This window comes from Drosophila biarmipes, chromosome X (genome assembly GCF_025231255.1).
Source record: "Drosophila biarmipes strain raj3 chromosome X, RU_DBia_V1.1, whole genome shotgun sequence".
Lineage (NCBI taxonomy): Eukaryota > Metazoa > Arthropoda > Insecta > Diptera > Drosophilidae > Drosophila > Drosophila biarmipes.
Window position 1 is genome coordinate 20,116,687 of NC_066611.1, and position 20,460 is coordinate 20,137,146.

The 20,460-nt window shown below is 43.5% G+C and overlaps 4 protein-coding genes across 4 annotated transcripts; 3 read left to right on the forward strand and 1 right to left on the reverse strand.

The window, feature by feature from the left end:
- The first annotated feature begins 2,840 nt into the window (after positions 1-2,840).
- Positions 2,841-7,261, forward strand: LOC108023715 (run domain Beclin-1-interacting and cysteine-rich domain-containing protein). Its single transcript, XM_017093345.3, has 4 exons — positions 2,841-3,211; positions 4,129-6,017; positions 6,078-6,231; positions 6,292-7,261. Exons 1-4 carry the CDS (start codon positions 2,963-2,965, stop codon positions 6,484-6,486), a joined length of 2,487 nt encoding a protein of 828 aa, XP_016948834.1. The 5' UTR covers positions 2,841-2,962; the 3' UTR covers positions 6,487-7,261.
- Positions 7,262-7,882: 621 nt separating this feature from the next.
- Positions 7,883-16,227, forward strand: LOC108023600 (carbonic anhydrase 2). Its single transcript, XM_017093208.3, has 5 exons — positions 7,883-8,167; positions 14,177-14,534; positions 14,705-15,221; positions 15,292-15,428; positions 15,573-16,227. Exons 3-5 carry the CDS (start codon positions 14,747-14,749, stop codon positions 15,711-15,713), a joined length of 753 nt encoding a protein of 250 aa, XP_016948697.1. The 5' UTR covers positions 7,883-8,167; positions 14,177-14,534; positions 14,705-14,746; the 3' UTR covers positions 15,714-16,227.
- On the reverse strand, positions 16,173-17,863 carry LOC108023599 (palmitoyl-protein thioesterase 1). Its single transcript, XM_017093206.3, has 4 exons — positions 17,262-17,863; positions 16,696-16,845; positions 16,509-16,635; positions 16,173-16,454 (listed from the first exon to the last, which is right to left on the reverse strand). Exons 1-4 carry the CDS (start codon positions 17,786-17,788, stop codon positions 16,332-16,334), a joined length of 927 nt encoding a protein of 308 aa, XP_016948695.1. The 5' UTR covers positions 17,789-17,863; the 3' UTR covers positions 16,173-16,331.
- Positions 17,864-18,320: 457 nt separating this feature from the next.
- LOC108023176 (N-glycosylase/DNA lyase) lies at positions 18,321-19,716 on the forward strand. Its single transcript, XM_017092418.3, has 4 exons — positions 18,321-18,611; positions 18,668-18,988; positions 19,049-19,535; positions 19,597-19,716. The coding sequence occupies exons 1-4, from the start codon at positions 18,490-18,492 to the stop codon at positions 19,681-19,683; spliced, it is 1,017 nt and encodes a 338-aa protein (XP_016947907.1). The 5' UTR covers positions 18,321-18,489; the 3' UTR covers positions 19,684-19,716.
- Positions 19,717-20,460: the final 744 nt, after the last annotated feature.

Sequence of the window (20,460 nt, forward strand, 5' to 3'; positions counted from 1 at the left end):
CATCCTTTGCCATCCAGAGGTTTCCATCGCATCGGTGGCATGTTCAATTATGAAATTAAGAGTTTGTGCCTTCAAATGAATGGCAGTGTGCAAATCAGCTAGTATCAGGGTTTCGGCCGCTGTTCCTACAGAGAGTTTGGCGAGCAGCATCTGCACGCACATCCCTTTTAGCTCGTTAAGTGCATACTTTTCAGCTGCGCCCAGAAGACCGAGAGGCAATCTAGCCAGATTTTTTCTGTGGATAGTTCCAGAAATGACCTTCATTTCCTATAATTAAACAAAACTATATCCTATTTGGTAACCTTATAATTCGTGTTTCCCCAAAATCATTTAAGATAACATGTGTTCAAAAGTTTGCGTACAGCTGGTTATTGTTGCATACATATATTGCCAATTTAGTGGTCAGATTTAATTTGAATCATCAAGGTACACTAGTCGACATAGTCGGCACTCCTCAGCGCAGAGGGTCATAACTAGTTATATTACGGCCAGATCTATACTTCCCAAGCTCTGAGAAGCCGCCCGTGCTGATTATCAAAAAGGAAAAAATGGAAATTAATATTTTTGGTGCAAAACAATCCAAAAATGACTTCCCGAGAACTGCAGCAAGCATTTCCGACCATCCGAAAGATCATAAAAAAATCTGGATACATGAGATAAATCAAGAAAAACGAGTTCAATTTGCAAAGTACCGTGAAGTATATATTCAACTATTGAAGGACAATTTGATCCAAAGTGCAACAAAGCTGGGACTGCAGAACGGGTTTCATTTTCAACAAGATAACGATCCCAAACATATATCTCATAATGTCAAGCTCTGGCTGCTGTACAACGTAAAAAACAACTCAGAGCACCGCCACAGTCCCCAGACCTTAACCCCATCGAACATCGCAGAATTAGAGAGCACTTAATAACATCGAAGCCAATGCTGAAAACCATATTGCCACAGGAATGCGATTGCACCAGGAATGCGACCAAATAGACGAAGCTGAAGCTGAGCAGCTGGTTAATTCTATGCCAAGGCGTCTCGCCGAAGTTTTGAAAAGGAAAGGTTATCCAACTTTTAACTAAATGGTTGAGAAAGGGAAATAAATGCAACAATAACCAGCTGTACGCCAACTTTTGGAAACGTGCTATTTTAAATGGTTGTGGGGGAAACACGAATTACAAAGAGATCTGGGTATGGCCACAGTTATCGGAGACTGGCGCACAACGATCCTGTGGCGAGGTTACCCATCGCCATCCGCCATCGTGCTCTACTGGGTGCGTGCAGGTTCGAGGTGAGTCTAGATACCAAAACAGAACTTAATTTTACGCTCCCCCGGAAATTTACTAAGCTACGGAAGGCATATTGAAAGCTTCTTACTTTTTGAAGAAGTCTTATAAAACAAAGGCCAAAGAACAGGCAACTACGAAAATAAGCCTTACTCCTTACAAATAAATACAAAAAATTAACCCAATAAAGGGAAATTGTTGTGTTAAAAGGGGTTAAATAAGATGATCATAAGTGTTATCAGCCAAATATGTATACAATGTTTAACCATTGTCATTTTTGACCTTATTGTGTCGCACAAGCAAAGTATAGTTTTAAGACTAGCTCTATGATGAACACCCTAAGAACGTTGTTAGGTGGGATAAAGTCGTGCGCATATACATCAGGTGATAAAAGGAATTCTTATCCGGAAATGTACAACCTTTAATACCATCCACCCTCTATTTGCTACAAATAAAAGTTCTTATTGTAGTTCTGGGATGCTATAAAGTGGGAACTTTTGTATATGTGAAAACATAGGGCGAATGAACCAGATAGAATTCTCTTAGTACTCACTAAACCACCGCGTGAATATGATATTTAGTTGGATGTTTTTTCTCCAAGGTCATCTTAGCATCCTCTTGGGGGCTTGATAGATGTACAATGTACATACATACATATGTACATATGTGTCCGCACCAGAGACACCTGGAACATGGGGAAACCCCAGCGAAATCCTGGACATGTGAAGACGAAGGTCGGGGAACAACGCCCTATTAGGTTTTTTGGCTTTTGTGGTCGCTTCAGGTGCAAAACATTACAATACCAATTAAAATCGAATAAGCTGGGAATTTCGCATCGCAGCGAAATTAAAATGGACGCCATCTTACCAGAGCGAGACAGCAGATAGCCGCGGCATCTGGCGAAAATGAATAGCGTCCATGACAAATTGGCAATCAATCAAGCTTTGATGTCTACTAAGCGGGTGCTGCACTCGATTTGCATACGGTTCTATACTACGTGGGCATTACTCACCGCCAAAATTCCAGACTTAACCATTTTTTCAGCACTTATTCACTTATTTTTGCTTTGAGGCTTTTCGTTTTTTCGTTTGACATTCCATGAGTTTTGGCGCCTCTTTTGATCCTGTCCTGGTATTTTTTAGTGTGGACGAAGGCGTTAGGCAAATCGACAGTGTATCGATAATCAGCGGTTATCGTCTTGAAAAGAAGTTCTAATATGTAAAACATAGCATTTCATAAGCATTTGTATATGTTATAGAAAACCTAAGCTATTTACAGCAATTACTTCCATTATTTGGCTAAATAAATTCAATATTTTCATTAATTTAAATATTATTTGAGCTGAAATGAGAAAATCAAAGTAATTCCCAAGTTTGTTGCTAAGCTCCCATTGCTTATTAATTTTTTCTTTAAATATAACGTATTTATATGGCGCAGAAAGTAGGTGTGTGTATGTGCTAACGTAGCCGTGTCACCCACCACCCAGATTAATGATACCGTATTTTTGGTATATATCCCGGTCAGGGTGGTATATTTTATCGATAGTTTTGCGGTCATACTCCGCTTAGGCCACCACTAACAGAAATAAAACTACAAAAAACAATCAAAACAAGCTTCCAACTTAATCGCACCGCGAATATGCAACCGCACCGCCCTCCGCCCCTGTGATCGTGTGTAGTGTGCATCCATGGCCACGCCCCCGCCCTCGCCCCCGTTGGCGACAGGCGCGGCAGAGAGCGCTGTGGACGCAGCAGCGGAAGACGCAACAGCGGCGCATCCGCAGCAAAGGCAGCGCCTGCAGCAACAGCAGCTGGCCAGGAATTCGCTTCTCGCGGACTTGCGGAGATCGACGAATTTCTGGTTCCGTGCGGCCAAGTCCAAGGACAGCCTCCAGCTGCTGGCCCAGAGCTGCACCCGGATTCTGCAACATGGCCTGGTGAGTAGAAGGTTCGCCCGTGGAATCCCCAGAACATCACACACACCCCATGGCTACCCTACCTTCATGAGAGGGCAACTTGGTTTCTACATTTGGCTTGTAAATATGGGTATACCCTGTAAATCACATTTACTGATGTGATGTAATAAATATAATAATGATCTTGTAATTTTCATACTTGTAGTAACTATATTATCATAGATCAAAGATCAAAAACAGATCAGAGTACTAACAAAAACAAATGTTTATCGAAACCGGATGTTTCTTAATTTTACTTCTAGTTTTTAACTATTTTATTATATCCAAGAGAATATTTATTTATTCTCGGTTACCAATGGGTATAAAATCATATATAACAGTCTTTTATTGTACTTAAAGATTACTTCAAATATTTCACTTTAATTTGTTTTGCTTGAAATAAATATGTTTAGCAATTTAGAACCAACAAGAGTGCAGATAAAACATTTTAAATGAAATCAGAAACAAGTCACCGCAGCTTCCAAGAATAAATAATCTGGTATACAAATAAGTTATTCAATCTCAGTTTACATGCTCTGTTTCAATATACCCATTTATACAGAATAAAGTGGCACAAAAGCAGTTGTGACTCTATAGTAAAATAAACAAAACAAATTACATGGTATTTTTCTATTAAATTACCTACATTTTTAATGATATTTCAAAACATTAAAGTTATTTTATTATCATTGCTTTACAAATATTATTTTAAATGTTGCCCCCATGTTCTTTATTGTAAACAATTCATAAAATAATTGCACTGTTCTCACCACTAATTTGAATGCTTTAAATGGTGGTTAGGAGGGTATTCCCCATTCGTTACCCCCCTTTCGCAGACATCCCCATTGTTTTGCAATCGAATTGTATTTATGCAACGTCTCACTTTCCTTGTTTATCAGTTGCAGCCCGTGGAACTCCAGCGACTGGCGGACGACTTTGAGTTTCTGCTGGCGAGTGCGGGAAAGCAGCAACTGCAGTCGCAGGCCAGGCCCGCCCCTTATCGTCCGGCTTGCGCCAGAGGCAGTGCGTCATCGGCGGCGGTCGGAGTGGAGGAGTTCCTCAGCGAGTGGACGACCCGCTGCCTGCGCGCCCGCTGCCTCTCGCAGTGCCTCCAGACGCTCGTCTCCGATCCGGAACTGATGGAGCTCTACTACCCCAGCGAGGAGGCCTTTCTGCGATGGTCCAGTGACGCCACTGCCCTGTTCGTTTGTCTCACGGCGGTCCAGCTCAACCAGAGCGGCCTGCTGGGCCAGCTCGAGGTCAGACATCAGCTGCGCCATCGACGCACTTGCTCGCAGCCGAACTTCAGCATCTCGCCCAAGCTGCAAGTGGTGCCGGAGGAGAGGCTACAGAAACGTAGTTTCCTTAGACGTCTCAAGAGTTTGCCAAATCTCAGTCAGGAGGTCGAGGAGTTGGACGACAGGACGTCGTTCAGACGGCGCTGCCAAACGTTCAGCAGCTCGAGGAGCGCCAAGCTGAGGGAAGACCAACTGGACGCCCCATCCACCAGTTCCTGTTCGTCCAGCGACAGTCCCAAACGCATCCAGCTGATCAACTGTGATGACATCAAGATCTGGACCGACCAAACGCCCCAGGAAGTGGCGCCCCAAGGGCACGAGAAGAAGATGCAGGAGGCACCCAAGGTGTCCTCGTCTGTGGGCAGTTATCTGGGCAGTTTATTTGGCTCGACGCCCCTGTACACCAGCTGGTTTCAGCGCGGCGTGGGCGAGGATCTGAATGCCTCTGGCGATGGCGGTATGCTGGACACCTTTCTGCCCGTCAACGGTCGCAAGCTGAAGAAGCAGCAAACGCTGTTCGAAGGCGTCAGCATGCTGGACGAGGCAGCTGCGTCCACAACCGGCGGGACCTCGGCTCCCTGGGACATTCAAGGTTCGGCCGGAGGGGGCAGTACCACCTCAACAACAGCCTCCAGTTCGGTGAGCATCACGCCGGGCAGCGATAAGATCGACCAGCAGTCGCTGGCCTCGTTCCTGCAGATGTCTCGGCAAACGCACAACAACACGCAGCTGGAGAAGGAAAACGCCCACTTTCGCATCTCGGAGGCTTGCATCACGGCCATCGAGCACGTCAAGTGGAGCAGGCGGCTGGCCGGTCCAGCGGATCCGGCGAACACGAATCCCTCGGAGCCCAATCTGATGCCCTACGTGGAGCAGATACCCGGCGATGTGCAGAGCCACAGTGCCGAGGCGGTGGGCCTCCAGCTGATATCCCGCTTCAGCGAACAGCAGCTGCCGCGCTTGGGCCACCTCAAGTGGCTGGTCTCCGAGCAGGAGGCGCCGCAGCAACTGCTGCCCCTGCCCATACCCAAGCACGAGGACCACGAGCAGGCCAGCCTGACCAGGGGCACTGCCAGCTGGGCGCCGCCGCGCCAGCAGATCATCTTCACCGAACATCCCTCGGAGAATCGTGCCAAGGTGCTGCAGAGGCAGAACCATCGCTGTGCCGGCTGCGGTATGCGGGTTGCGAAGCATCTGCAACAGCACTTCCGCTACTGCACGTACCTGGGCAAGTACCTGTGCACCGGCTGCCACCGCAACCAGATTTCCGCGATCCCCGCCAGGATCCTGCGCTCCTGGGACTTCCGCTGCTACCCCGTGTGCTCCTTTGCCTACCGCCTCATCGAGCAGATGTACGCCTTTCCGCTGTTCCACGTCCCGGATCTGAATGGCCAGCTGTACAAGCACAAGGAGTTGGCCAGGGCGAGGAGGAAGCGGCTGCAGCTGCGAGCGGTCAAGGGATTCATAGCCAACTGTCGCTTTGCCACGCGGTGAGCTGGTACAGTAACCAGTGGATTTCCATTTGCTAATCTTTTATCTCGACCCGGCAGAGAGCAGGCGTTCTTCAATGCCATTCCGGCGCACCTCACCCAGGATGCGGACATGTGGTCCATGTGCGATTTCGTGGACGTCCAGAACACCAGCATGAATCGCTCCATCAAGGAGGTGATCGCTCTGAGCGAGCAGCACGTCCACAACTGCGTGGTGAGTGGTGGTCGGCTGGGTGTTGCTTAAATGGGTATCTGAATCTTTCATATTTTTCAGCTCTGTACGGGTCGTGCCTTCCTTTGCGAGCACTGCAAGGGCGGCGAGCTCATCTACCCGTGGCAGCGAAAAGTCCAGCGCTGCGATCGCTGCGGTGCCTGTTTCCACAACGCTTGCTGGAAGACGAGCAGTCGGTGGCGCAGCCACGACGACCCGTGTCCCAGGTGCTCCCGTCTCCAGAATCGCGCCAGCTAGCATCCGATCAAAGTGGAGTTGGAGAAGCAGCTCAAAATTCGAAGGGTTGGCTAGGAATTGGCGGGGAAATTTTAGTGAAATCAATGTTCACCTTGGAAACTATGAGGATTCATGGATACTTGGTTAGGCGTGCTACTCTTTTCACTGAGAAAGGAATTTTTCCTTAGCTAATGGATGTTGTGTAGGTCAAACAAAAGTTAATTATCGGAGAGGGTATTGGTATTTTTAAAGTCAGCCATGAATTCGATCAGTCTCAATTTTGAATTTAAAGATAACTTTTTGTAAAAATAGCTTCCTAAATATTTGTTATATCTATCCTCATTACTCAAGCCCCTGATTATCGCAAGAAAGAACCTTTGCACTTGGCAATAGCCACATTTAAATGTTAGATTGGCAATCAGTAGCCTCAGAATTTGTCTTAAAAAATAAGAAAAAGCGTACTAATATTTTATACCTTTCAAAACACTCTCACCCACTGATAATAAGTGAAAAAGAAACATAAATTATGAACAAATCCCAAAGAAGCCCAAAAGATATAGTTTCCAAGGTCGAATAATAAATTTCGCCCCTAGTGATTACACATACATATTTGCATAATAACTATTATTATTTATACGACTACTGTACATAACCATGTAAATTACCAAAACTGTTACAAGAATCGTTTACCTCGAGCGAAAGATGAGACCCATGTTGATTTTATACATATATAACAACTGAGATACGAATATTTATTGCATACTATACAGTGTGATTAAAGATTTTATTTTCCTAACTGGCAAGTATAATTATTGTGAATCATTATGTGAGTCATAGGGGTAAGATAATAACGACTATAGGATGCATTTAGGTGTAATTGTTTTCAAAAATGTATACATTTTTAATACTTTGGTTAAAAGTTTATAAAATATGCATATTCAAAAGAGTGGTAAATAATTAGCCCAGTTTATTTATATATTATTTTTATTCACATTACTAATTTTAAGTCTTCGTCATTATTTATTTCAATTCTTGTTCTAAGTTTACGATTTGAATATTTTAAAATCCCGAATTGCCCATTTAAAATGCTAGTTCCGTTCCGCAGGAACCAGTTCTTTGGTATTTTATCGAAGGCGTTAGTGCATTTGGCGGCAGATGCGGGTACACGTCATAAGTTTGCGAACTTGAATGCAATAAAACGCAACAAAAAGGTTGGTTTACGGATTTGAAAACACAGAAGTAATGAAATTGTTTGTTTTTGAACTCCACAAACTGTGTTTTGTCCACGTCAGACAGTAAACACCTCGAGAATCCCCCGCCAAGAACAAACCGCACCTAGTTCGTGACTTGGCGCAGGCATAAACTTGGAACCGGAGCGAGCTGAACCGGAACGAACCCGAAGTGAACCCCGATGTTTTTTAGTTACCAATCGTAATTCACGCTGCGCGCATTGAATTCGCGTTCTGGAATCGAAATTGCAAAGTTCGCTCCTTAATTCGCGTTCTACGAACGGTACTTGGTTTTTGTTCTTGTTTTTGCGCAGTGCGTGTGTGAGTGTGTGCTGGTGTGCGGCGGCAAATGCGAAATTGCGAGCATAAATAAATGCCGTCAATTGGATTGTTTGCTAATTAATTTGCGGCGAGGCGAGGCGGGGAAAGCGGAACAGGCGGCGACCGACGAACAAACGAAACTAAATCAACAGGTAAATATTGCCAGCGAAATAAGATGATGACACAAAACTCCAAAACTCCCCGCTTCTTCTTCTTCTTCTTTGCACACACACACACCCGCGGCAACATGCGCAAATTAGGAGCGTGTGTGATTCGTTTGTATGTCAGTTATTAAAAATGTCTGTCGCGGCCAACGGAAAAAAACAAACACTTTAAGGAGGCAACAACAACCACACGCCGGCCGCTTGTCCAAAAATACAAAAACAAAAGAAAAAACCTAAATGCAAATGAATGAGCGAGCTGGGAAGAGAGCAAAAAGTAGGAGAAAAGAGCACTTAGAGCGGGCAGGAGTGAGCGAGATAGCCGGATTATATTATTACACATATTGGCTTTGCTCTTCCGTTAATCATAACTTTACAACCCCTCCCGCTCCCACGCACTGACTTTTTGTTCACGTGAATTTCACGCCTCTCCCTCTCTTTCTCCCCCTCAGCGTCCATGTGAAGGTCAACTTGGAGTGTGTGTGTGTCTGACCCTGCACTTGGAGCAAAAAATGATTTTATTGATTTTGATTTGCTTCATTTCGCTTTGCCACTCTTTCTTTTCCTACTTCTATTTCGCCGCAAAGTCAGCATCAAAACAGCTGATGCAGTGACTAAACTGTGAATACCCTGCAAAAGCAGGGGACATGCAGTAAATGTCGCGTGACGAGCGCCAATGAGCACGAAAATAGAGAGCAAAAGAGAGCGCACATAGATTTAGATGGCCAAGATAGCGCCATCTGTGGGGCATGTGGAACATGCGTAGACGTAAACAATCCATAAATCCACTGAATATCCTGGAAATTAAAGGGTATCCTGGAGGTTGCTATTTGGTTCACTTGTTATGAGAATTGTTTAAAATATAGTTACTTCATAGTATTTTTTTTTTACTTTTCAATATATTTTTCTTTTCTTTCTACTCCTACTTAAATTCTATTATATTCTCTTACACAACCTTAGTGATTACCCCTAAAATCCTACAGAAAATGTAACACATCTGAGTCACTTTGAGTTAAATACAAAAATGTGATTAATAATATTACGAAATTAAAAATCTACTATTATGTACATCTGATCGATGCCTCATGGAAACTATTCATAAACAACAAAGCGAACCTAGTCCCTAAATAGAGCATTCACAAAACCATTTAATTGCTTGCTTTTAAATGGTTAAATTATTACTTTAAATATGTTTTATTCGGTAAAAATACCTATTGCAACTTAGGCGCTGTTAGAGAATTTAGTTTTATTTATGAGTGCCCAATATAAATTTAAACGTAGCGAATATATTAATGAGACAAACAAAACCTTAATTAGTTTTGATTGAAAGTTCAAGATGTCAAAACATACTGCGTGAAACGAACTTTTTCAGACGGATTATCTAACACATCCTATAAAAACCTTTAACAAAAACAGTTCACCTTTGATATTTCTAGTGAAAAACGGTGACATTCCCATTTGAATAATACCAAAACACGTATATTTTCGCTACGAGTACAACCAACTAGTCCGGTGTTTCGCACGTGTCTAGCCTTAATATGCCCCCACCTGCGACTTTCTGGGGATTTGAGTCGTTAGGATATTTGTTATTTGGTCGATAGCTGGCTCCTGTTGCTCCTTCTGCCGCCCCGTCAACGTTGACTTGCCCGTATATAACGCTAGTTGGGTTGGATGGCCTGTGGATAGCGCGTTTGATGGATGGATGAGGTCATAGGTTCATAGGTGGCTGGGAACGGCTCCTATCTGCTCCTGGAACTCTTGTTCCGGCCTCTAGCACACGAAGAACAATTAATATCTCAGACCATTTTGATCTGCTTATTAACCGACTGGGAGACCGCTTTAGTTTAATAGTTTTGGAAATTTATAAGTGTTTTTCCTACGGATTCAAGTCGTGGGTCTTGTGAAAATTCCAAGGTTCACCTGTTCCCCAAAGCATGACTATCTTCCCGGCATTTCGTTGAGTAGTGTAGTGTTGTGTTGACATATTTGCTCACTGGGGCCATCGGTCAATGCAATTACTTAACCACATTTATTTATGGCGGAGTATTTTGGTCCGACTTCGCTCACTATATGTTCATGGCGCATACAGATGTACATGCCCATTTCACGGCCACTTGCAACCGCACAAATTCCGCTGATTCCACACGCCCACCCCAGAGACATCGATCCCATCCGTGCGGACGTACAAGTCGTTCATCTGCTGCGATAAGCCCCGATTCGATATCAACTAAGTGGAATTGCTGACGTTTCGCTCCAACATGATCTCGATAAGGGGAGTTCACACAGCGAACACAGTTTGTTACACGAAAATATCATTATATCTTGGGGATGGGGCAGTTTGTTAATAACATAGGTGTACTTGATGAAACTATACTGCATTTTGTACATTTTGAAACTATACTTTAAAATAGACGGAAATATTTGGATAAAGAGATAATATTTAAAACCATTTATCTGGGTGACAGGACAGTTTTTGTATAACTTGGGTATTTTAATTAAAACTATACTATATTCGAAAGTTTCAATAGATAGTCTCCCATTTAAGGCTTTGGAAAAATGTTGAACATAATAAAAATATCCATTATATCTAGGTGATAGCACCAATATTTAATTGGAATCGTTTTACAGAGGATTTTACCTAAAATGCTTTATGAGAATGAGAGGAAATCATGGAACTTAATTTAATTAGTATAATAAACTCGTATCTCTTTGATTTAGAAATTCTCATTTTGTTAGGTTGTCATTTTATTCTTTTATAACCATGACACAATATGGAAATTTTTATTTAATTTATTGCACAATAGCATTATCAAGTTCAAACATACCCTTTGAACGCAAAGAAATTAATTTGCAAGACTCTCGATTCGAATCGGAAATCAAGTCACTCGATAGTGGAAACATGGCTGATTGTCATGTTTCGCTTTTATCTGGGTGGAAACGCCTAACTAACTTAGCGCCTCGTCCACGCCCCTTATCCCGCACCCAAATCGCAGCCCCTCCAAGGCCTCCGTTGACGTGCTGGAGGCCCTCGAATCAATCCGGCACTTGAACTCGGCTCCGTTAATTTTCCACCCATCGAATCACCCCTTATCACCGATGGCCCACAGTAAAATCCTCTCCACTCCATGCAAATTCTATCATAGTGATAACAAATACCGGCCGCCGGACTATAAATACGATTTGTTCTGTGTTTACCCACCATTAGTTGTGTAATTTTATGCAGATAGTAAGAGCGTTAGGTGTGATAGCGAACGGACATGTGAGCAGACCCATTGCAGCGGGACGAGACCGATTTGGGAAGGTAAGAAAGCGTAGATATCTAGAACTATAAACCATTCTAATCTGGCTAATTTTTAGGTCGGAACTGGCGCCGTGTGGATGGCGATAGACTTCTAACTTCCGTGAGAAACAGAAAGGAAGGATTCTGAATTGCTTCACAAAGGATTCCGGAAGGAGGCCATAACCAAACTTCGAGTATGAGGAAAACATTATAAAATGGATATTATTAGGCAAGAGGATTGAATTATAATACAGGATTCTTCTTACTCAACTGCTTTTGTGAGATTTTTGACTTTAAAGAGAAACAAAAAGGAAGACTTCAGAAGGGCTTCCGGAAGGATTCCCATAAACAGAGGAACACATAATATGATGGATAATATTAAAGGAAAACGAAATATGAAATATAATACCGCGCGAAAACGACTGGCAGACACTGTGTCGTCTGGAGAATCTGCAAATACAAGATAAATGAATATGCATGTCTGGGAAATACAAAAACACCATATATATCTGGATAAGATAAGGAAGAAATCAGAAACGTTGGTGGAGTCTGGATACAGCAAGTTGTTTTAACTAGTTGAACAAGATGCTATCAGGTGGCCCCAACACGCAACATAAAAGTATAGCGGAAAGATAACCATATCTTTTATAAATTCCAATTAGGTCTAAAAATAAACCCAATCATCTGAGGAGCGAAAAATCCATTAAAAATGTTCGATAAGATAGAAGATAGGTTCCTTAATTGAAAACTGTTTGTTTCTTACCCCCAACTGATCGATCTGGAGAGAGGGAATCACAAATCACGTGAGGAGAAAAACAGAGTTATGAAATGTTTAGATCAGTGACGTCGCGGACAAGGTATGGTGAGCAATAATCGGATAGCAGATAAGCTATCAGATGTATATATCTCGCATTTCGCATTTCGAAGCGTGTTGAGAAGGCCAATGACCAATGCAGTTTTCAGTTTTAGCTGAGTCAAGTGGTTCTGGAAGTTTCTGGTTACCATTTTGAGGACCGAATCGGGGTCGAAAGTTTTTAGTCCAGCCTTGGCTGGATTGGGAGTCGGAGTTATCTGGAAATGCTTTCGTTATGATCGATTCGTTTATGTGACTCGCCCCATTATGTCTGTCGTAAATATATAGCTCGAGTTCCTATCGGGGGCGATAAGCCGCTCACACGTCTGCCGATCGACTTCTTGACACTTAGTACCTGTTAGTCTGCGACTATAACCTATAGCTACGCGTGTACTCGTTTCTGTATCTCTGAGTGCGTCCGCTGCCGGATTATAAAACTGCCAATTAAAATCACATTTCGTTTTATTCTCGCCAATTATTTAACATTAGTCGGGTTAATCTGCCTCTGAGCAGTTCCATAAATCAATAGGAAAATAATTTACTTTACGGCCCTCTCGTCTGGGCTTAGGTTCGTTCAGGTGAATCTAAGTTTACTAAGCAAGTGCATGAAATGCGTGGCAAAAAATACCATTTAGCTCAAAAACTCGCAAAATATCATTGTTTAATGTGTAATTTTCATACATTATGTGCTGGGTCTCCAGATTCTTATCTTGATTACTTTTCGACACCTGCCTGGAAATGACTTTGTGTTTACCTATATAAAATCCTATAATGATGCAGCGCGTGGGGCATCACAGACGTCCATATAAAATTGTTCGTTGTAATGGAGAATTTCTAAGGCTAAGCTCCGTGTTTAAACTTGAATAGAATAGTTTTTTAGTATTCTATTCCCTCAAATCCCAAGCAATCCCTACTTTTATTACCGCTTTAATGACTTGTTAACAAATCTAACCGTCGAGCCCCTAATCATATCGATTAGAGTAATAGCCATATTTCTGGCCTTGGGCTTTCGTGGATAGGCTCCCCAAGTTTTATTGCTATAACACATTGCTGCCTCAATTGCAAGAATTTCCCTGCCAATCAATATTTAATTGCGCCAACGTTTCCCATTCGCAGCCCCGCCACAATTGTGTTTTATTAAAAGTGGAAATAAAGTGAAAATCAATAGATGAAAATTGCTTTATAACGAGGAAAATTGTGCAAACAAGATGACAACTTTGCGGCGCCTTAGTCGCCTGAATATCTAAGCAGCGGACGGAAAAGAGGAGGTTACCCATTGAATAAAGACATTTATCTGTCCTCCAACGCACTTTAATTACACAAATGGCTAATCAAACGTTGAGGGCGGGCGGTGGGAGTGGAAAATGCATCGGCCGTGGTGTCAATTTTCCGCGGGAAGGCGAAGGGCGGATCCCCAGCACGCGAATGCTAAACATTTAATTGATTCCGTGGCCCTGAGTGGTCGACTCCCGTTTCCCTCTCGATACGGGAAATTACCGCTTTCGGCGACTCGATATTACTAGATACATCAAGCCAGTAGGTAGGGCAAGCTTTAGCTATAAGAAATCTCCAACTGATCGAAAGCGGTTCAGCCTAAGTTTCAGTGGCCTTTATTCAAGTACCAAACAGAACAATTTAATTAAGAATCCGAAGAATTCGCGTTTTCAGTGTTTCAGATTTGTTTAATTCAGAAACTGAAGAATTCGCGTTTCCAGTGTTTCAGATTAATTAAATTAAAAACCTGATGAATTCGCGTTTTAAGTTGTTGAATGATAAGAGCAACTAAAGCTCTTCTAAAGCAATTTTATTAAGTAACCGAGTTTTGCGCAGACCCACGACTTATATCGCCTTTCCTAACCTCTTCCAGGTGCACCTCCCATCGGGCCTTATCAATCCGCGGATCTGAAGAGGAGGAGCAGGCGTCGGTCGTTGGAGGCGCCGGCATAGAGAACTTTTCCGAGACGCGAGCGCCCAGCGGAGCAGTCGCCACCACGACGTCGACATCGCCAACGCCGCCGCGAGCCGCGCTGCTGTCACCAGCCGAGCATTTGGACGCCAGCGCCGACGATCGCGGGCGTGTCTACAAGCTCCGGAAGAAGAAATACCTGAACGCAGCCCACATCACATAGGGAGGATAGCAGGAGCAGGACGGAACGGAACGGATCGGATCGGGTGCTAGGAATCGGTGCTAGGAGTTAGGATTAGGAGTTTAACACTGGGAAAAGGTGGCTGTCCATCAGAGCAAGGGTCTCATATGTATTCCCGCACCTTGTGGCTTGATAACCCCCCGAATCAATTTTAAACATCCACTGTGCAGAATACATGTCCTTGATCTTTATTGCCATCTTAATTACCGACTAAAGTCTAATTTGTTACATTTGTTTCCTGTTCTTAGCATAATTTACTCCCGAGGAGGAATCAGCAGCGAGAGAGAGCAATGCCCGTGCAATCCCCCATCGAAATCAGCAACCGTGCCATCGAGCACATCGACGATGTGGATCCGTTGGAGTACCACGGCCACTGGGAGCCGGTGGGCGTGGCCCGGGTCCAGAACACAGGCACCTCCGCGATGGTCACTTTCAGCAAGCGAAAGCAGCAGCCATACATAATCGGGGGCGCCCTGGACACGGACATGTATGTGTTCGAGCAGCTGCACTTCCACTGGTCGGACTGCGATGAGTCCGGCTGCGAGCACACGCTGGAGGGCATGAAGTACTCAATGGAGGCCCACGCGGTCCACTACAATGCCAAGTACAAGGACTTCGCGGAGGCCAAGAACAAGCCCGATGGCCTGGCCGTCGTCGCCTTCTTCATCCAGGCCTGCGGCGAGAAGGACTGCCCGGAGTTCAAGAAGATCACCGAAGGCATCCGCATCGTTCAGAAGATCCACACGAGTGCGTCGCTGGATTCCGGTGCGTATTAAATTTCTTCTATATAAGGGTTTCGGAACAAGCATTAAAGTGTTTTTTCTTTCCCCTACAGATTGCCTATCGTGGATTGGTCTGCAGGAGCTGAGCAAGCATTATTACACGTACAAGGGTTCTCTGACAACAGCGCCGTACTTTGAGAGTGTCACCTGGATCATCTACCGCACGCCCATCTACGTCTCGCGCGGCCAGGTGAGTTTGGATCCCATCAGAATGCCTTCCCAGGTTCAAAAGAGCTAGACTGATGAATGGTTGCCCGCCAGCCTCTTTTGAATTTGGGCAGTAACCCACTCCATTTGGCATCTGAAAGTGAACTTACCCACCTCTACTCTGCAGGTTCAGGTGTTTCGCAATTTGCAATCGTGTCCCAAAGATGAGTCCAAAAAGATAGTCAACAATTATCGCGAGATCCAGCGTCCGCACAAGGACCCGGAGATCTTCTTCGCCCGCAACACCAATCCAAAGTCCAAGTTATGATGTGCTTGCCAACATGTGACTTGGGTCCTCTCTCGATAATCTACGATTCCCGCTCCCAACTTCCCCCGTTTCCCGAACCTTCCACGCAGTTTCCTCCGCCCAAAAGCCTGTGAAAAGTGAATCCTAAACTAAACTATACTTCTATATGTAAACCTATATCTGTCTATGGTTGTCTGTAAGCTGCTTTTGTTATTTGCCTCATGTACATAGCGTTATAAACCTAACAAACTATATATGTATCTATATATACGGAGTAATTACGATACGGTTACGTGTATGGAATCATTTTAGTCGGAACACGCGGTTGCCTTGCATTGAATATTTCAGAGAAATATCGGGCACAACTACTTAAGACATCTACAAGAGACGTAATCCTAACGTTTAAGTTAATAAGTTAAACAGTGAAAGCGAGAGAGCAAGAAAGCGATAAACGATGAAAGATACAAGCAAACCAACACATTTTGTATGTCCCAACTGAATTTATTAAATATCTAATTAAACATGTATAAAAGTATATATGGTATCAAAACATAGTTTAAATCTGGAGCATTTTGCTATAGTCAAGGGTAAAACTGTCACATTTGTATTTTTTCACGTTTCTGTTCTGAGTTTGAGATCTCATTTTTCCAGTAGAAGAGGCACTATGTTCTTGATAAACCACTCTTTGGATATGGCCAAGTGGTCCCCTTCAATGCCGAGAAAGTCGAGTTTTCCCTCGCTCTGCATCTTATCCAAATGCAGCTGAAGTAGATTATGGATTAGGGGTGTAAAACGATTATCAAATTGCATACGTACGTCCTGATAGGCCTTGCTCTCGTTGAAAGGCTGGATGATTCTGTCCTGGCCGCTGGTGTAGAACTGGAACCACTGAGACTCCTTCGGCTGGACAATCGTATCGTTCAAGAACATCACCATCACGAATCTGCAAGGCAAGGGGTTCCAAGCCTTATAGGGTGTGAGTACCAAGATCCTTTGGACTTACTTCTTTAGCTTCTGGAGGTTCTCTACGTAGAAGGTATTGAGGTACACCTCGTTGTTTATGTCCGCTAGGAATGTGCTGCCCAGGCGGTAGTGGTTCTCCATGATGGGATCATGCCAGTAGGTGGCCTGCACCAAGTTATGTTGGGCCACTCTATAAGAAGTAATAAAGACCATCGTTTAGAAAGAGATGGAGGCAATTCGTGGAGAATAGAGTGACATGAGCTCCGCGCTATGTAAACAAATCCCTAAAAGGGGGAAGCTATTTTTTCATTCGCTGATCGTTCTGTTTGCTTGCTTTACTCGCATACATACCTCAAAAAGGGGAGTACTTAAAAATACTTTCAGAAATGAAGGTTTTAAAGATATTGCAAGGGAAGCAGCTAAAACTGGCAAAATAAAGAGGCGAATTCCGTACTGTATTTTTTTTAAAAACAGAGGTTTTTGAAGATAATGCAGAGGAACCAGCTGAACAGCAGCGATATAAATGATTTTTAGCTAAAGATACTCATTTGAAGAAACGAGTTAGGATGCAGAATCTGATCCAGAACTCTCTCTACCAGTACTCACTCCGAGTAGGCGGCGCTGTTGAGAAGCCGGCTAATGTAGTCGCAGGTCTTCTGGCTGAGGGTGGGGCACATAGGCAGCCCGAAGACGCCCTGGTGCTGGCCGCCGAAGCTGATGAGGGTCCTCATCGGCGGCTGGGGGCAGCGCTGGGCCACCGCGCGCAGGAACTGACCGCCCTGCGAGAAGCCGATGGCGTTGTAGCCCTTGGCCAAGCGCTCGTCCTGCAGCAGCTGCTGGCAGACCCACTTGACCTGCTCATTGGGGTGTATGAAGAAGCCGCTCTGCCAGTCCATGATCGGGTTGCCGCCGATCTCCAGGGACCGCACGTAGCCGCCCTGCGTCTGCTCCACGATGAGGCTCTCGATGGCGCCCAGGCTGAAGGGCATGCAGCAGGTGTCGCCCATGCCGTGCCACAGGACCACGGGCAGGACATCTGTGTTGGAGCCGCCGGCCGTCGGCGTCCACCACTTGTGGACCAAGATCAGGAGCGTGATCAGCAGCACGATCAAAATCTTACTTTTCCAGCCCATTATTCTTGCAGAAATTAAAAGGGAAACATTCCCTGTAAATCAAGGCGAAATCAACGATATCGACTGCAAGGTTTATCGATTAAGTAAACAGACATTGGCATCAAGGGTATTCCCCTCACTGCACTGGACTGTGCCAGTGATGCTAAGTAAGCTGATGGGTGCTGGAGTAAATAATTCTACAATGTTATTCGATAAAAAAATATATAAAATAATGTTGTAATGTTAATGTAATAAATAATAATTAAATGAAGATTTGTTCATGTTCAGTTCCATTTATAATCGAATGTAAACAATTTGTATAAAAACCCTTATTTATAAGTCAGCTCAGTTTTTAGTTTTGTCAAACTGAATATTAATAAAATATAACAGTTCAAGTGGGGTGATTTATTTAATGTGTGTTTAAAACATATTTCTCAACAATTGAACTTAACTTGAAGTTATTTTTGTGCAAAATAAATAAACTCATTTTCCAACACTGGCGATAGGCTAAAGATCAACAATTGCGGGGAATACCCCAACTGGTAAACAAATGCCTAACAGCTGGTAGTACAAAAAACATTTTGTATCGTGGGTTTCACGTTTCTGTTCAATTTCTTAGTAATTAAGCGTTCCAGCGGCCATGTTGACACATTTAACTTGAGAAACTGACTTGGGTTACCTGCACATTTAGTCGGTTAACTGTTAAATTTCATTTGCACTTCATGAAAGGAGTGTCCTGCTTAAATACCATCATGAAAGCTACCTTGCAACAGCGCGGGAAAATATATCTCTCCCTCAAGGAGTGTGATTTGGAGCGCACTTTGCTTGGAGGACAAAGTTTTCGGTGGGTAGCCTTAAACACAATAACAACATTATCTAAGAAACAACCATGTTTTCCAGTTGGCGATCCATTGGGGATGGCAATAGAACGAAATACTGCGGAGTCGTTTTCAACACCTACTGGGTGCTCGAGCAGGAAGAGTCCTGCATAACTTACGAGGCATACGGAGCCACCCCGTCAACATTAACCCCTGTGGACCACACAGCTTTAATTTCCGACTATCTGCGGGCTGACTTCGACCTAAAACTTCACCAAAACGATTGGTTAAACAGAGATGAGAACTTTGTGAAGTTCTTGAGTAAGCCGGTTCGCGTTCTGTCCCAGGAGCCGTTCGAGAACATTTTCAGCTTTCTCTGCAGTCAAAACAATAATATCAAGCGGTAAAGTAGATCCTATGGGTGATCCTATACCTTCAGTTCATACCGCCTCTTTATTTCTAGGATATCTTCCATGATACAATGGTTCTGTGGCACCTTTGGCACCAGGATTGGCCATTTTAACGGTTCCGATGAGTTCACATTTCCCACCTTGAATAGGTTCCAGGACATCGCACGCGACGATCTAAATGCCCAACTGAGGGCTGCCAAATTCGGTTACCGGTCCAAGTTCATAGCCCAAACATTGCAGGATATCCAGAAAAAGGGTGGCCAAGAGTGGTTTATGAGACTGAAGGGCTTGCCGTTCGAGAAGGCGCGCGAAGAGCTCACCCAGCTTCCCGGAATCGGTTACAAAGTGGCCGATTGCATCTGTCTTATGTCGATGGGCCATTTGGAGTCCGTGCCCGTTGACATACACATCTACAGAATTGCCCAGAAGTACTACTTGCCACATCTAGCCGGCCAAAAGAACGTGTCCAAAAAGATATATGAGGAGGTCTCAAATCACTTTCAAAAGATACATGGGAAATATGCCGGTTGGGCTCAAGCCGTAAGTAAACCTAAATTAGAATTTGCCTTTGTAGGCCCTCTAAAATATATCAACATTACAGATTCTTTTTTCTGCTGACTTGGGACAATTTCAAGACTCATCCACAGTTGATTTTAAAAAGAAAGCTAATAAAAGTCTTAAAAAATAATACTAATTAGTACATATACCGCTAATTTGTAGCAATTTACGCAATTTTTTTCAGGGATTGTTTTCACTTTTTTTACAAGGGGTAGCATCGTCAATTTTTGCGAAAATTTTTCAAAAAATAAATTTTTAAGGTGTGAATGCCAGTTGATTGGAAATTTTGTTACGAGCTCAGCAAGGTATGACATTCCAATTTTGGCCCATTCCTTTCGCTGTTTCGACCAAAATACTGATATTTTTTGGGCCGAAAATAAGGATCTAATTTTTTGGCCAAAATTCGATTTTTCCCTTTGTCTTTTTCTGCTGTAACTTGGTCAAAAATTATCCGAGCCCTAAAGGACGCACTGTTTTATACAGCTAACAAGCGACATAATTGATCGCAGACATTTCCGCACTGATTCTGAAAACTAAAAATTTTGGCAAATTTTCAATTTTTTGGCAATAAAATTTATAAGGTGTGAATGCTAATTTATTGGAAATTTTGATACGAGCTCAGCAAGGTATGACATTCCAATTTTGGCCCATTCCTTTCGCTGTTTCGACCAAAATACTGATATTTTTTGGGCCGAAAATAAGGATCTAATTTTTTGGCCAAAATTCGATTTTTCCCTTTGTCTTTTTCTGCTGTAACTTGGTCAAAAATTATCCGAGCCCTAAAGGACGCACTGTTTTATACAGCTAACAAGCGACATAATTGATCGCAGTCATTTCCGCACTGATTCTGAAAACTTAAAATTTTGGCAAATTTTCAATTTTTTGGCAAGGGGTAGCATCGTAATTT